The sequence below is a fragment of the Lagopus leucura genome, unplaced genomic scaffold, assembly GCF_019238085.1.
Source record: "Lagopus leucura isolate 7727_CA_CO unplaced genomic scaffold, USGS_WTPT01 Super-Scaffold_100036, whole genome shotgun sequence".
Taxonomy (NCBI): domain Eukaryota; kingdom Metazoa; phylum Chordata; class Aves; order Galliformes; family Phasianidae; genus Lagopus; species Lagopus leucura.
In genome coordinates this window covers 3,849,342-3,867,222 of record NW_024962285.1, presented here as the reverse complement: position 1 = coordinate 3,867,222, position 17,881 = coordinate 3,849,342, and the positions used below count along the sequence as shown (strand labels likewise).

Here is a 17,881-nt window from a genome sequence, read left to right as displayed (position 1 = left end):
AAATTTAAAAAACAGAAAGCAACAAAAACCTAAAACAAAAGGGATTTTAGGCCTTCTTTCTGAAACTAATACACCAGGATCCTAAGAATGGCAGTGGCTGCCAAAGCAAAAAAACAAACACGGTGTCAAACCCTTCCCTGTGGAGATGGAGTGGGCACAGAGTAAGTGGTCCAACTTCAAGGGAGTTGTGGATCATATAAATTCCCTCTACAAAAACTAACTTGTATGGGGGAGGGAAAGTGAAAATCAATCATTTGTGCAGTTCTAAGAGCTGTTCTTACAGCTGCTGTAGAGATCTGCAACCAGCAGCACACAGCAGAAACCCAAATTGATCGATCTGCCCCACACTGATCCTGTCCTTTTAACCCTCAAAGAGCCTCTTAACAAATACATCTGGAAGACTCAAGACAATCAGAGGAAAATGTACAAAACTAACCATATGGACTTTACCTACCTTCTAACTGTGACTCATTTGTGACCAGGAAGCTTTTTTTTTTCTTTTCCAGTTTTGCTTTCTCTGACCTTGGTTCCTCTGGAACTGGGAAGTTCTCTCTTTCGCTTTCGAGATGCTAACGAATGCTGATCCTGTTGCTGCGTCTCCCAAGTTCCCTTTCTCTCCCTGCTCTTTTCCCTGAGAACACTGCTGGTATCATTAGTGTCACTGTTTCATACAGGCATCTTCTTCAGATTAATTTTTGTAATTGCTTATGTTGACCCCATCACACTCACTGGCTGCTTGTGGTCCCATGCCCATATTGGGCATACGGGGCACATGGGACCGAATTCTAATTCTAACAGAGGCATAACCCTTTCAACCATGGTTAAGCACAGTGTTGAAATGTATAAGAAGATGAATGGGGCCAGGATAATACTGGCTAACTCCCCCAGCTCCTGGGAGATGCAGGACAAAAAATAAAGTTAGGGTGTTGGATGCAATAAGTGATCAACGTGCACTGCAACGCTCCTGCAGTCTTCCCTGTCAGCACTGGGAACCAACCAGCGACTCTTATCTAATGTACTATCTCAATGGGAAAGAACTAACATAAAAGACAATCAGTTAATTGTAGATGCATTTACCATAATTCAAAATAATGTCTTCCTAGCTCTTAGTTGTAGAAGGTAAAGGAAACACTTCAACCACTAAAATTCAAAAGGTGATCTGAGACAATGCAAAGAAATTTGAAAGAGAATTTCAATCTTGGTCACATCTAGTTAATTTTACTTATGATCCTGTTAATAACCATGCTACAGCTTTTGTCCTAACAATATGCAGTGCTTCAGAATACCGCACACACCCAATCACTGTGCTAGGGCTGAATCACAGTGGGGTTATACTCTACTCATTAGAACACAAAATTTGGGCCCAGCGAAATGGAAATGAATGGCAAATGGTTGACATTAGTTCATGTTCTGTATGGGAACAACAAGGATTTACTTGTGAGAGTAATACCATAAAGGCTCAAGACCTTTGTCTTGACACAGAGCAAAACATTTGCTGTTTTGAGAGGTATCCCAATGAGACCCCTGAAATAGTGCTCATCTATATTGGAAAAGGATGTGTGTGTATGAGAACCTCTTGTAATTTTATAGTCATAGCCAATATTGCTGTAGATACAAGCAATCATTCAAATGTGTGTGTTTGCAACTTTACTAACATCAGGGGATGTGACTTCAATTATTCAGTTCCAGTAATGTCATGTCAGTTGTAGCAATCCAACTACACATTAATCCAGGATTTGCTACCTGTCCCAAATGGAACGAATCTTGCTTTAGTAAAGAAATTACTGCAACATGATGATATGTACCATCTAGAACACATCCAAGACAATGAACAAAAAAACCCTAATTACTGTTCACCATGATATACATATGAGATACACCTGGAAAGGGTGAAGAAGAATGGAAACACCATCGCTGGGAAACACTTTTTGGATGGTCAACAAGAGGAAGAGGAGTTTTTAATTTTGCATTTCACTCAGCTGTGATTTTACAAATCCTAACATCGATGTGTTCATTGCTTGTAATCACAGTATATGTGAAAGTCTGGTACATGCTGAGGTGACTGGCTCAGCTCAAATTACCCAAAGAATCTGAAAAAGCTGGCTTAGGTATTAGATTACTTTACCTAGCCTCCTGGTGATCCGTGAGTAAGGTGAGTTCCATTAAGTGCATTGGTGGTACTCATAGAATCATAGAATCATAGAATCACCAAGGTTGGAAAAGACCTAAAAGATCACCCAGTCCAACCGTTCACCTATTCCCAATAGCTCCTACTAAACCATGTCCCTCAACACAACATCCAGCCTTTCCTTGAACACCCCCAGGCTCGGTGATTCCACCACCTCCCTGGGCATCCATTCCAGTGCCTGACCACCCTTTCTGAAAAGTAATACTTCCTCATGTCCAGCCTGAATCTCCCCTGCCGTAGCTTGAAACCATTCCCCCTGGTCCCCTGGTCCTATCATGTTTTGCTCCTTTGCTATACTTGATTTCAACATGTATCCTTCCCTTCTCCCCTCATTCTCCTCAATGATTTTTTTTCTTGAAACCACCATGGGACTGTGATAACAAGCTTTGCACCAGAGGGTGGTGTGAGAAGTGAGAACAATGCTTGGCTCAGAGCCTGTTCAATGGCACCCATCCAAGGCATGACCTGACGACTGACATTCACTGACACTTGCTGAACATTTATGGAGCTCAAACAGTGCATGTGAGCACAGTGAGGGGTAGGTGGTGTGTTTCAGCAATGGCAGCAGTAAGGCACTTCCACTCTTCAGATGTGTTTTTTTGTTTGTTTGGTTTTCTTTTGTTTCACTTTCCTGTCCTGCCTTCTTGTATCAATCTCCCTTTGTGCCACAAGAAGTGAGGTTATCACATCATCCTATAAAAGCTAACTACAAGAACGTAATTAAAAACAGCTGTTACTCACCTATCAATGAATTGGTCAATTATGACAAGATCCCCAGGTTGTATTTCTTCTCGTAACGAACCACAGGCAGTAGTCACTAGAATATGTGAACAGTTCTCTTCTTTTAATGCCCAGATATTGGCACGGTAATTTACATTTGATGGCATAATTGTATGATGCCTTCCATGTCTGCAAAGAAACATGTTGCCAGAGAGTAAAACAAATCAGTATGAAATTGCTTTCCTTCTCTCAAATAAGCAATTTCTGTGAACAACACTAGAGATGGCATTGATCATATTAGCAACTTGCTCTATAGCTTGTTTTCATTATTGTATCAAAGTTGCTTCAACATCTGGTTCACAAAGTAGTGCTGTAGTTTCTTTTTTTTCTTTTCTTTTTTTTTTTAAGCTGAAGTTAATTTTAAATTCTTTAAACTACAATCCAAATACAATTCAGCAGTTTTGAGAATTTTAACGGCATTTTCACTGAACTCTGTAAACCATTTCCATAGATTGTGAATATCTACCCATAGCAATACTAAATATTCCATTTACCAGAACAGATCTCTAAGATTTGTATGCAACTCTACAGATTTTCTGCTCATAAGCAGTGTTTGCATTCTCCCACCCAGAAGAGTGGCACATGACAGGTAATTAAAAGGAGAAATCACAGTTTTAAGGTTACCTTCCCAAAGGAAACAGTAAGATCATCAGATTTACCAATTTGCTCTTAAAATGATCTGACAGCTTTCATAAATTAAAAGAATGACTTCACATTGTTGCAGATTTTTTTTTCACCAGTACAGAAAATAATTAGTCTTAGAAGCAGAAGCTTTCATTTTATCTGTCACAACAGCAGAGGTACATTACATCCATAACTATAAAACACATTTGAAAGATATTCCCAACCACGTAAGAGAAAAGAAGGAACTTAATTTCGTGATTAGCTCCTTCACAGAGAGTGAAATGTTTTAAAACTTGATCAGTTGGGAACTGGGAGCTACATGCTGCATCACCAAGTACTGTCAGGCAGTCACTAGCATTTCTGATAAGCCACGAAGTGTGCAGACTTACTAAGTAGTACTGCAGATGTTCTAATAATCCTCTTCTTTATTATATATGTTACTTTTTTTTTTTTTTTTTTTTTTTTAAAAAAAAAATTTAAAAAATAACTTTTTTTTTTTCCCCCCCAAAACAAAAAACAAAGGTGCAACTCCCTCGGTCTCATCACCTCTACTTGCCTGAGACTGTTGAGGGACCTTGCTATCAGCATCTAGCTCAGCCTATGCTGTCCCAGTGCTGTATTAGTGTTCTTACACATAATCTAGAGCACACTAGTCCCATATACACACTTCCAAGTAGGCCACTGTGAAATTTCTGAGCAATCACTGGATGCTTCCAGTATCTTCTGAATAAGGTGACCCAGGAACTACACGGAATGCAACCTTCTAAGCAATAAAATTAGCAGACAGAGGACTCAATAATCAAGAAAGATTTTACAAAGGTACCAAATAGACAGTTCATCAGGAAACAGACAATTTTCCTTTTTCACAGATCTGCAAACACAGAGGGCAGACAGATTACTGAGATTTTTCTTCCAAAGTCTAGACAGTATTGTTAATGCTCTTAGCCTCTACATCACTAAATCTATACAGGAAAAATCCAGACTTCTGACTGGCTTTGTGAGCAACCATACAGGGCAAGAACAAGTCAGAATAAAAATTTATTCGTTTAATATAGAAGGAAAACACTTCAAAACATAATATTCCTTAAAATGTTAATTTACCTTGCCAACAGCACACAGTCCACATTTTTTATCTTCCCCAGTATCAAAGCATCTGATGGCTACAAAACAAGCAAAACAGAATTAGTTACTGTCTGCCAACCACATCAAAAATCTTTACTGCTGATAAAAAATAAGCAAGATGGTTATGAAAGGAAATACTAGTTACAGAAAGGAAATACCTCTTCAGTCTTACATTGTCTTCAGCTCACAATAAGTCTGTGATTTGATGTGGCAGATTTATTAACAAGAGTTTAGAATCAGAAGATCACACTTGGCATCCAAAGGATCACCATAGTTTTTTTGTGTTCATACTAACAACAATTGCAACACCTTACTTTGGGGTTTTAAACAGTACTTTGAAACACTGATACTTTCAAATATTTTGACACAGAATTTCAAACGGAACAGAATGAACATAGGAAAGAATAATGAATAAGTAGCCTTTACATCAGTTAGTGCATTTCACACTCTCCTATAAAACTGTTTCTTTTTTGCTAAAGTCATTCCTTCCAGAAATCCCCCTTCCGACAGGAATCACTTTTAATCTGTCCCTTCCCCTATCATTTCCCATTGTTCCCTTTGAGTCATCAACTTCTAGCTCATTCTCATGTCCCAAACTCCTCTAACCCACCCTTCAGCTGCCCATGCTTCCCATAAAATCCCTCTTCCCCAGCTTTTGAAAGTGAGCTTCAATCTGACAAAACTACCCAAGGAAGCAGGGTTGCACTTGCTCAGCCTAGCATATACTCTCACTCTCACAGCTGTAGGGCAACACACATTCCTCCTGACTAGCCAGGAAGCTTGAGCATTGTTTTTGTACATGCCTGGCCGGAACACGTGCCCTGCATCAAGTGATCTCAAGCCAGCAACTGCTAAATAAACTGTTTTGTGGGATGCATTCTCCTTCTGGGCTGTACACTTCAGGGATCTGAAATGCACAATTCTAGCTTCCCATCTTCAAAACTTTTTGTTAAAAATATGTAAAGGCTCTGTTTAGTTAAATGCTTCTGAACACTCGTGCAGTTGTATGTGTTGCTGCTCCCACTCAATTCAGAACTTCATCTATTTTATTTTCCTTATTTCAGTTTCTAAGAAACTGTAAAGCTGCTGGAGGCCACTCTTCTTCCTGGGATTTAAAGCTGAAATAGTTATTAACAACACTGCCATTTATATTCTGAAATCAAGCTTGCAAGTGACTCAAGAATTCACACACTCATATTTAGAAATGTCTATTGTCTACTACTTGATACATTTTTTATACTTTAGTGCAAGCTATAAGATTTCATTTCTCATTTATAGTTGTTAATTCTATTAAACATAAAATATACAGGGATTTAGAATTTAAAAAAATGTAAGTCCTATAGAATTGCATTTCAGAAATTTTTACTTCTACTAACAATACCACCTTCTATTTCCTTTTGCACAAGTCTCTTCAGTCATTCTTAATGTGGAATCTCTCCAAAGCACTTACTGAATCACCTAACTTTAAATTCTGCCAAACACAGACTAATCAACTTTTTTTAATGTAGGGAGTGTTTCAGAGAAGCTGTTTTCAGGATTGAAATGTATTCTGTGCTCCATTTTAAGTTTCCATTTTAAGAAGTCTCCATTTAATATTAAGCTGTTGACATGTAAATGTTTAACCTTACTTTATGCATACTCTTACGCACCAGACGTGGCTATAGGATTATAATTTTCTCATGGGGAGAAGGGCTTACTGCCCACTTGCTAAGTCAGTTTGCTTCTCCAGCGTTCCATAACAGTGATGGATCACAATTATTTGTGTTTGGAATTTTGTTTTTTGGGGATTGTTTTGTTGAGGAAGCCCATAAGAAAGATTTGTGTGTGAGGTCATAAGCAAGCAAGCTAGGTCCCGGCAGAATAGAGAAAACAATCTGGAACAAAGAACACAGTGCTAAATGATGAGCTGAGATTATGAAAGGAGTTTGGAAATACTGCATGTGGGGGGTCAGTAGTATAAAGGAAATAAAGATAAACCAGCATAAGCAAAGTTACAAGGATGTGAACGATACAGAAATATTGAACTGCGTTGACTACTCAGCAGAGCTAATGCGTTCTCCAGTTCTGCTCATGTTCTCTTGCCACCTCTTTGCAGCACTGTATCCCTGCACCACTACCTCAGCACTGAAGAGCTCTGAAGTGCTGGGAGAAGTAAAAAGTTCCAAAGGAACAATCTCAATCCAAGCTCTACCACAACCACCTCCCACCCCATCCCCGTCACCAGAGTGTCCTGGCCTGGGGCACAGCGAGGCTGCAGTGCCCTGCCATCAAGTACTATGGCACTGTGCTTCATTTGTGAGGAAATCCTGTCTGTTTTCAAAGATTTCAAATAACAGAATTCAAAGGCATGTGTGAATTATTAATTAACTACTTCCTCCTTCCATAAAATCCAAGCCATGCGTCTATTACAGTGTTGCAAAACGGAAGAGGAAGGAAGGAACCCTGTGTGTTTCACCCTAAGTTATGACAGTTATAACAAACAGTTTAAACAAATCTCCTCTTCACAACATGTTTGTGGTGCTCACAGAATTAATTCATTCCAGTGGCCTAAGCTTGGAAGCAAGATGGAACAGAGAACAAAATGAACAGCAAAACCATAATGGGAAGAAGCAGCTTTTTTCATCCCCAAGCCTGCAATCACAGTTTTATGAAACAAATGACTGGTGTACTTCTGGGCAGGCAGGAGATGAGTGTCAGTGTTACCTGGTTTCCCGCTGCCAGCACACAGAGCACATATGCAGAATAAAAAAGAACCTGTTTTGTTTGCCAGAGAAACCCATAAGGAAAAAAGGAGGGGCATACAATAGAATATCCTAAAGCAGGATGAGAGCTATCGTCCAGAAAGCAGAACCTTCTAATTGAGAGTATATTCTGAAGCAAGTTTTATTAGTAGCTTCAAAATACACTGCTGAAGATAAATGTTGTTGCAAGCCATTTTTCTGTCTTCCAAGAGGGCAGTACTGTCCATATACAGAGATAAAATACCAAAAGGTTTTGAGGTATTGACACTAATTTTCATCCCAACGTTTTATGCAATGGGAATGATGGAAGCAGAAAAAATGAGAAGACATAAATATATACATATATATATATATATGCACACACACAATTTCACCTGTATATTTAATAAAACTAATTTAATACATTTCCACCATTATTACTAACATATCTTGAAAGATCGGGAAAGACCAACACTGATACAGAGAAACTGCAAAACTTTTGTATTATTTTCCTTTTTCAGGAACTTTTCTAGATTTCTGGAGAGAAATAAAATCCCCACTTGGTTTTCAAACGATTCTTAGAATTCAAGATGATCAAAGCAGATGACAGTTCAAAGAATTTATTTGAGCAAAATGCATGCTATTACTGTGTTTCTAAAGGTAAAGAAGTAGCATTAAAAAAAAAACCAACCAAGTATTTCGCCATTCTCAAATGTCAAAGATGTCAAGGAACATCACCTACCCTGAGGTTTTCAGCAACTAGCCTTTTTCTAAAGTTCTTCCCAAGACACATAACAATTAAACAACAACATGTAAGGGGAGTGGGACTGTGTTGTTCACATTTTTACAGCGCAGAAAGAAACGAACATACATGTTTAACTATGCTCTCCGCTTTCCCTTTGGCATTTAGACTTTCATTTTGCTACTTCCTAGTTCTGCTTAAACGATATAGACTTCATGTTGCATCTTAATATTCTCACCAGTAAAAAGACCTGAAGGGTTTATTAAACTAGGTTCTTTACTTACTAAATTTTCAGGCAGACTACCTCTTCTTAGTTTTCAAGGCTCTATGAAAAAGCATCTTTATGGCAGAAAAAAAAACCAGTTCGGTTTTATATCAATAGCAATCATGAGGAAGAAGATGATGCATCTTTAGGAAAAAAAGATCCACACTTCTAAACTTTTCCACATGTACCTAAAAAAAAAAGCTCTTATTTTCAATTTTGCATTGTGCAATGACAGTTGTTTATTTCTGTTGCTCTAAAATGAGAGCAGCAAGCTGTGTAGTTCCTCCTTCCTCAATGCTAAAACAGGCAAATATTAATTCACCTAATGATACCAATTACATTAGTCAAGTTTGCTTCTGCTCTGTCTTAACTGAACCAATTCAAGCCATTCACTGCACCATAAACCACTGTACCTTGTGACCCAACCCCTGCACACCTTCATGTCCACCAGCTCCATGAGGATGAAAAGTTCATTCATTCAAACATTAAAGTTAATGTTGCTCTATAGAGGAGATTCTGAGGGCAATTCTAAAGCACTCAGGCTGCTCTGGTCTTACAGCACTACCGAAAATCTCAGATCCAGTTCTTTCTATAAACTTCCTGTGTCAACTGGAACTTCTCTCTTCCCCTTTCCCTGCCCATACTCTCCTGTCCTTTATCTTTCTCTTCCTGTGTGTCTTTCACAATACACTAGGCACTGTGTACAGAGCAACATCCTCAGCCTCCACTCCCTCTGGCAGAAGAAAAGGGCTGAAGCAATATGAAGGACAACAGATCATGATTACCTTGACATACAAGCAGTTTCTAAGCATCGTTTTCCAATCTGTTTCAAATGATGCAGCTGTAAGCAAGACTGCAAGGACAACACTATATAAAGTGTATAAAGGTATAATTAAGGTTTTACAGGGAACATGGGAGCTCATATACCTCAACGAATATTTTTCTCCAAAGTCAAAAGGTTTCTGGAGCTCTCTGACATATAGTGCAGGCCACACAACAGCACAAACATGAAAGAGGAGACTCTTGACTGCAAATTCAGGACTGAGTTTGTAAATGAATCCAATATACAAAGGAGAAAAAGTGCATTCTCCTTTGCACAGCATCATCTTTTTAAGACTTAGTGAACAGCACGTGGCCATAAAAAGGAAACAGTCTCGTGAGAGTATCCATTTAACACAGACATGGATCATCTAACAGAGAAGCCTGGTCTAACAATTCTTCAAGCAAATAAACATCTTTAAAAATGGGGAAGAGTCTTGTAATAATAAAACGTTATACAGACCTTGCCATAGGGAGTATCAACATATTTTTCTGTTCTTTCTTCTAAGATATCTGGATCATCTAGGCCAGTTCCACCAATAATTCCAATCTTAAAAAGAAAAGTACATTATCAGCCTTCTTGAAATTGTACTCCATTTAACAATGTATCTCAATAACTACCTGGGCAGCCCCAAATCATATTTTCTGCTTGAGATGGGGCTAGACTATGAAATAAATTTGCAATGACAGCATCTAAAAAAAAAATTATTTAACTTGACGATTTCACACAATATAATTCTTTTCTTTAAAGATACCCAATTAAAAAAGCTATGAAAAAAAACTTAAAAGATGGGCCAATTCATCTTTTTTTTTTTTTTTTTCCAATAGGAAAATGAGAGGTATTTTCTGGGAATGTCTCTATGAGTCAAATATACCTGTAAAAGCATCATACAATAAAGGCTCCTTGTTTCCAGAGAGAGGAGCAGTCCTGTATATGCAGTACTAAATACAAGATAGTATAATATACTATTATACAAACTTTTTTTTTTCTGAAAAATTAGAAGTCTTTTGAGTTGACCAGCAAAGACCTAAGAACCACCTTGCTTCTGCAAAATGTTTCTGTACATCTTTGGAAAAGGAAGACAGCTAGTAGCACCTGAAATGAAAGGAACTTGCTAACAATGTCAGCTGCTTAGAGCACTGCTAGGCTTCTCCGCAATTAGAACAATTAGCTCTTCTAGGATGTTGAAGAGCAAAGATACTCATCCAATATTTGCCCACAGCAGCATCAAACATTCTCTCCTCTGTATGTTGGGGTCAGATTTTATTCAACACATAACCTTAAGTAGAAACATAAACAGGCTCCTGTTATTCCTACTTTTTAAATTTAATCCTTTGACGTTAATGTACTTCTTCCAATTTTTTAATGAAATAAACTGATAGTTCTAAAGCATAATGGAATGAAAAAGAGAGGGTCAAGCAGAGGACCGCTCAAATGTATTTCACTTTCTTGGGCAATCAGGCTGGAAGAACAGTTTGAAACTGTTTTGATACTTAGTTGATATACTAAGTAAGTATGAAATGAATCACAAGGGCAGGATAGAGGGGAACAGTCACCTCCCTTGATCTGCTGGCCACCCTTTTTTTGATGCAGCCCCGGATACTGTTGACTTACTGGTCTCCAGCTTTGGATTTACTGGAAGCCTCAAGCCTTTACAGTGCTGCTCTCAGAGAGATCTCCCAGTCTATACATATCAGGGGTTGCCCTGACTCACATACAACACATGCACTCCACCTTGTTGAACCTCCTTAGGTTACCCTAGGCCCACTTTTTAAGCATGTCCAGGTCCCTCTCAGTGGCATTTGTGCCTTCTCTTGTATCAACTGCATCATTCAGATTAGCGTCATCCACAAACTTGCTGAGGATGCACTCAATTCTGCTGTCTAGACTGCTAATAAAGATGCTGTGTAACACTGGTCCTAAGACTGATCCCTGTGGAACACTACTTGTCCTTCACCTGGACATAGATAGGTTGACTCTGACCCCTCTGACTATACAACCAATTCTTTACCTGCCAAATCTAGCCTTCCAATCTATACCTCTCCGATTTAGACATAAGAAAGTGATGTTGGACTGTGTTTAAAGCCGGCCACAACTCCAGGTAGACATCAGGTGCCCCTCTGTTGTCCACCAATGCTGCCACTTCGTTATAGAAGGCAACAGATTGGTCAGGCATGGTCAGCCTTTGATGGAGCTGTGCCAGCTGCTTTGGGTCACCTCTTCATCTTGCATGTTCCTTAATAAATCACCCAGGAGGATCTGCTCCTTGTTCTTCCCAGGCACAGAGGGGAGGCTCACTGCCTTATAGTTCCTTGGTCTTTCTTCATATCTTCTTTGAAAATGAAAGCAATGTTCCCCTTCTCCAGTCACCCTGAGACACTGCCTGATGGCCATGACTTTTCAAATATGATGGAGAGTGGCTTGGCAATCACATAAGACAGCTCCTTCAGGACCATGAACTGCATATTGTTTGGCTCCATAGACCTGTACACATTCAGCCTCATGAGTCTCATGAGCAGATTTGATCTGCTTTTAGAATTTTTCATTCCCTGATCCATGCCTACAGGTTAAGGGATGTGTAAGGCATGGGAATCCTGACTACTAGTGAAGAGTGAGGCAAAGAATATGTTGAGTACTTGAGATCTGTAGTTAGGTGTGATCCCTAATTTTAACCCACAAACTCCCAACCTCAGAATGGCTATTCTTCAGCGCCAGCTCTTTGCAACCTATCCATTTCTTAACATAGAATGCAATCCTTCTACTCCTCCTTCCCTGTCTATTTCTTCTTAAAATCTTGTAGCTCTTGACTGTAGTGTTTCAGTGTCTGTGATTCATCCCACCATGTCTCTGGGACAGTAATCAGGTCACAGCTTTCTAATTGCACCATTGCACCATGGTTTCCAGCTCTGCCTATTTCCCATCGTATGCAGTTCAGTTTAGAGACACTTCAGCTGCGCAACTGGCTGAGTTACCTTCTTGGAGGAGCCCTCCCAAATTTTTTGGGAACAAAACTGTGGCTTTCCCATGTTGCTTTCTAGAGTGACAGCATTTCTCAGTCCTTCCCTGTCCCTTGGAAGTACACCCCCTTCCCTCATGAGATCTAGTATAAAGCTCTGTTAATCAGTCCAGCCAATCTGCTGCCCAGAACATTCTTGCCCCCCCACCACCAGTTCCATCCCATCCAACACCAGTATATGTGGTCTCTCTAAGTGTGTCCGAGATCACAGTACCCAAAATGCCCAGTTTAACACCATCCACATAGCCAATCATTCAGCTGGTCCATTCTCCTCCTGCCCAAATCTTAGTCTCTAACCAGAAGGATTAAGGAGAATACTGCCTGTACTCCCAGTCCCTTCAACATCCTCCAAGGAACATAAAATCTTTTAAAATATTTTGCTATTTTCTATTTGCACTCTCCTGTGACCCAGTTTGAAAGAGTGGGAGCAAAAACTAGTTGCTTATCAGACCTGGTAGCTTCTTTCCAGTGTCTGAAGTGTGGGTTTCTGGCAGGCAGCAAACATCTCTAGAGAGACTGTGAAGGCAGCAAATGGGAGCCTCAGTGCACCTTTGTGCACTGAGTCCCCAGTAACTAAGACTCTTTGACTTTTTTTGATGGCACTGGTTCTGACTTGTGTTCTTGATTGGATTATCCTAATGAGCCTGTTTCTGTGTCCAAACCATTATCCACACCTTTTTCTCTTTCCAGCCCCCGTGCCTCCAAACAGTCATTTATGGGTGCTTCAGAGACAAGCGGGAGGATCCTCCTTCAGAGCCATATGTGCCATCCCCAACATCTTGTATGTTACTGCGGTCTGTCTCCTCAGGGCTGGAAGATAGCTTAGCTTCTCCTTCTTGCAAGGACTTCTGCTCATCAGGAAGTCTCCTTGTGTGGATATGCCAGCCACAAAGGTTGTGGCTCCCCAGTCTGTTCTGCCTTGATCCTGGTCATTGCAGTGAGTGCTCATCATATTTGTTTCAACAGAGTGCTGGTCCCTGCTGCTCCCAGATGAGAAGACAGTGGACCACATTCTGCCCTCCTTGCATGCCCTGCCTATGTGACATGCAAGCTAACATGCAAGCTGCAGCACTACTCTGTTTGTCCATCCTGGTTGCTCGCTCTCCCAGGAGGCTGCTTTTGTACATGTAGAGGTGCCATACTGCTGCTCAATCACTCTTGAAAGGACTGAAGGCTCCTAGCAACTCTGCCCTTGCCCCAAGGTTCCCTTGTTTTCACAACCTTCCTCTCACTACCTCGATCTCCCATTGTGCTGCAGAATGCACCAGCAGTGCTGCTAATTGCCTCAGAATAAAGAGCATAAGGAAATGTTTTATTTACCATCTAATGCTGAAATAGGCTTCCCAGAGAATTGGCTGATGCCCCTTCTAATGTCTGTCAGTGTAGTAAAAGAACAAGGGATAACAGTTTTCAACTAAACAAGAGTAGATGCTCAACTGATGTCTGTCAGTGTTCAAGAGGCATTTGGATAATGCCATCACCAATATGCTTTAATTTATTATCCCTGACAGGTCAGATAGTTGGGCTTTGTGATCTTTGTAGGACCCTTCCAGTGGAACTGTTCTGTTCTAGTCTATTCTATTCATCAAGTGATTAATTTTAAAAGAGACTGTATGGTCGTCTTCACACGTCAAAACCACTACCTCGAGGAAACTGACCACGGGCAGACAGTCTCAAGGCTAATATGCTGAAGCAGCTCCAACGTCTCATTGTCTTTTGCTACCCCCTTGTGGAACGTGAGAAGAAGGGCAGCAGAAAATACTTTGAAAATCCACAAGCCCCAACTCTGAACATATTCAAGCATTAGGAAGACATGATTACTGTCTGCATAATATTGGATGTTTCTCACGCTGCTTATATATCACAAACATTTAGATAAAATATTAGACATAATTTGCTCATGAAAATCTTGAAATTCACACAAACATTATGATGAACAAACTTTTGCCTTAAGAGTGATACAAGAAGTGTGCAACATGAGCAGTCACAAAACTCAAAATCAAAAAAAGATCATTTTTAACAATGGCCAGGCATAAATTCAGTAAACAATGAAGATTATTATTTTAACAGGAGTCAGGATCAAAATGGTAGCTTTCTCTTTCTCGATTCCAGAAAAATATAATTTCCTTCAGTAACTAGTTTTATCTGGTATTATACTTTCTGGCTTTATTACTGCCCTATGATTTAATGTTCAAAAGGGAATGCTCATCTGCCTAAATATTTATGTCTGGAGAAGAAAAAGGTACATGCTAGAGATAGGTGCTACAGCTGTATGACATAAACATCAATTTGCTGTGGGCTGGTTGCCCCCCACTAGAATAAGCTGTCTATGGCCCCATCCAACCTGGCTTTGAACACGTGCAGGGACTGGGCAACCACCACTTCTCTGGGTAACCTGTTTCAGTGCCTCACCACCCTCAGCAAACAATCTTCTTCTTGACATCTAACAGAAATCTACTCTTGTTTAGTTGAAAACTGTTATCCCTTTTCTGTCACTATACTCTCCAGTGAAGAGTCCCTCCCCGTAGGACCGCATTAGGTACTGGAAGGCCACAGCGAGGTCTCCTAGAGCCTTCTCTTCTCCAGGCTGAACAAGCCCAGTTCCCTCAACCTTTCTTCAAAGGAGAGGTGCTCCAGCCCTCTGAGCATCTCTGTGACCTGCTCCAAGAGCTCTGTATCGCTCCTATGCTGGGGGCCCCAGGCCTGGACACAGTACTGCAGATAGGGCCTCACAGGAGGTCCTGAAGAACGCATCTGATCTCAAGAAAGCTGATGACTGCTCCAGTCAAAACACAAACCCAAGCGTTCTGCCTCGCCAGCCTCCTCTCTGCGGCAGGCCCTGAGCCTTCCAAGAGATTTTTAAAAGCCACAGCACAGACCAGCCCTGCTGTGATTTCTTCTGCCTCATTCAGATTGCAACCCTGCTGGAACTTCGCATGTGCTCCAGTCACTTTCACTATCAAATCAGACCCACCACAGCCCAGCCAGAAATCCGGGAAGGCGCAGCTCTCCATGGGCCTGCAGCTGGACTACCATTCTTTTACAAAAGCAAAGCAAACCAAGGCAAAGCAGAGCAAAGCAAAACCCAGAAGCCCCACGGCGTCTCAGGCACCGCAGTGGACCCGCGTCGGCGCGAGCGAGCCGGGACCGCAGCGTGCCACCGCCCGCCACGGGGACCGCCCTGCCCGCGCTCCGGGGGCCGCTGCCGCCGGGGCGGGACGGGACGGGACGGGGGAAGGGAGCGAGAGAGAGGCGGAAGGTCAACGACCCCGTGCCCAGCGCCGAGGTGGCAGCGGCTTGGCCGCCGCACGGCCCGTCCCGCGCGGCCGCTTCTGACGCTCAGCAGCGGCTCAGGAGACTGCGATAGGCAGGGAGGGCAGAGGCAGGCAGGGAGGGCAGAGGCAGGCAGCAGGCAGGCAGGCAGCAGGCAGGGGAGGCGCACCTCCGGCTCGCCGGCAGCTCCGCGGCCCTTCCATCCCACACTTACCTTCACGGCCGCAGTGGCAGCCATGTTAGCAGCGGGCGGGCCTTTCCGCCCGGGGGTGCGGGCACGGCCTGGCGGACGCCGTGTCAGCTGTGATGGCCGTTCATTAGGAAACAGCTAAGAGTCTCCCGTAGTAAGATCTGTTCTATTGCGATTTCTGTGTCTTCAAAAGATGGCACGAACAAGTTTGTTTGTTCCTTTCTAAAGATGCCTCCTCTCCCCGGAAGCCCTTGGGCTGCACCGAAGGAGGGAGGGGGGAAGTGAACCCAGTGCTCCTGAGGCCCCGCTTGCAGTGCTGAATCCAGGCACGGGGCCCCCAGCACGAGGATACAAAGAGTGCAAAACACCGTTTGATAGAGCGTATTCTCTGCTGCAGAACACTAGTTTTCAGCATAGTCCCCATCATTGGCTGTGCGTTTTTGCTAGCAGTTGACAAGATCCTAAATGCCACGTCTGTAAAAATCTGCGCTAACTGTTGTTACCGCTGCTGAAACTCTCCACTTGCTGCCCTACTATGGTCACATCCACTGCTTGGTCTCCATAAATAATTATTGAGCTTAGGAATGTCAGTGAGTGGAGGCTTATTTCTGCATGGAGGAATTCAATTATGCACCTCTGCTTCATAGGCATTTCCACAGCAATGCCATTCTGCCAGACTGCCCCTCTGCTGCCATCAGGCACGTGGCAACAACATGTAATATAATGTTGGTGGGAAGGTGTGGGAATACAAGAGAAACTATTCAGAGCAGCAGCTGTGGAGCAAGATAAACAGCATGAGAACCAAGGACACCTCTAAAAGAAGAAAGAACATCTCACAGCTCTGGTTGGAGAAGCGCCTGCATGAATGATTGAAGAGTGTTTGTAGAATGCTCTGTTGACATGTAAAGGTGGATGGGAAAGATGTAGGGGCAGATGGAAAAGCTAGAAAACTTGTGAAGGTATATAAGTGATGTGAGAACTTGTAATAAACAATCTGGATTGTTCACATCTGAGTCTGTGCATCAGACACTGCTGGAAGGTTCGTCCTCTGCTGCTGAACCACCAGCACTCACCTTTGACATTGTCTGCCTGCATTATAAAATAGAAGGCATTATTTTCAAAGCAGCACTTGGAGTATTTACTGTTTTTATATTTATAGTATTTTTCTTCTTTCTGCTAACCTGTACTTGCAAACTGAAAATTCGGTATAGCGTATGATTTTTCAAGTTGAGAAATATCAATTGTTTTGATGTGTTTATGGTTCTATTAACATAAATACAAATATCAGGTAGGTAGGTATCAAAACCATTTTGTTAATTAGATGTTCTTTTAAAGAGTATTTGTTATGTATTTTCTTTAAAACAGCTTCATCTAGCAGAGATGACTCAGGCCATTTACTACCTCCATTTACACTAGTTATTTCTGCACAGACAGTTGCCATGAATGTTTAGCACTGTACCTTCCCAAAAAGTACCAGCTTTGCAGTTTCATGCTCAGGGATTTTCTGTACTGTATGTGTTCCATGGGAGTGATACTATTCAAAGCTCTGTATATAGCCTGTGCAAATCAGAACAGTAAGCAGAAAACCCTGCTCATAGTGTGTTGGAAATAACACACATACTTAGAAAATTCTGTAAGCTCACAAGGAGAATCACTGTATGCAATACTGGAAGGTGTGTCGTGTGAACCATTGCTCTGGCACATTCTGAATGGTGAGAGAGAGCTTAACTCAGAATCAGTAAAAACATCTGAAACACTGTATTCTTCCAGACAAATTAAGTACTTTATCAAATATAATGCAGTGTTCATTTAAATTTAGCAGTTAACAGTCTTGGAGAGCAGTCTTTAGAGAGCAGTCTCTCTAAAACCTGTGTAAATATGACACTTTGCACTTCTTCCAGTCAGCTTGCTGTAAAACAGCAGTTAGTGCGTTCCCACTGTTTACACTGGCCGAGAACCTAGGTTGAGCCTTCAAAATTATTTAACTCTTCAACAGCAGGTAGGAAATAGTGCTTTCGAAACACACATTTGTAAGTGCTTTCCCTTCTGTTGGCAACATACTTTTGGTAAATAAAGTTTTACTTACTTTATTTACTTTTAAAATTTACTTTTTGAAATGAGGTGAAAGCTCTGTGTTTTCC

General features: G+C 41.4%; 1 protein-coding gene across 1 annotated transcript in view; it reads right to left on the bottom strand.

The window, feature by feature from the left end:
• LOC122186327 (methylthioadenosine phosphorylase) overlaps positions 1–16,001 on the bottom strand; it is a 29,747-nt gene extending 13,746 nt beyond the window's left edge. Inside the window, exons 1-4 of the mRNA XM_042882880.1 lie at positions 15,765–16,001; positions 9,724–9,810; positions 4,694–4,752; positions 2,930–3,097 (exon numbers count right to left, since the gene is read on the bottom strand). Of these exons, the coding sequence (XP_042738814.1) occupies positions 2,930–3,097; positions 4,694–4,752; positions 9,724–9,810; positions 15,765–15,788 (338 nt within the window). The 5' untranslated portion in view covers positions 15,789–16,001. The remainder of the gene's footprint in view (positions 1–2,929; positions 3,098–4,693; positions 4,753–9,723; positions 9,811–15,764) is intronic.
• Positions 16,002–17,881: the final 1,880 nt, after the last annotated feature.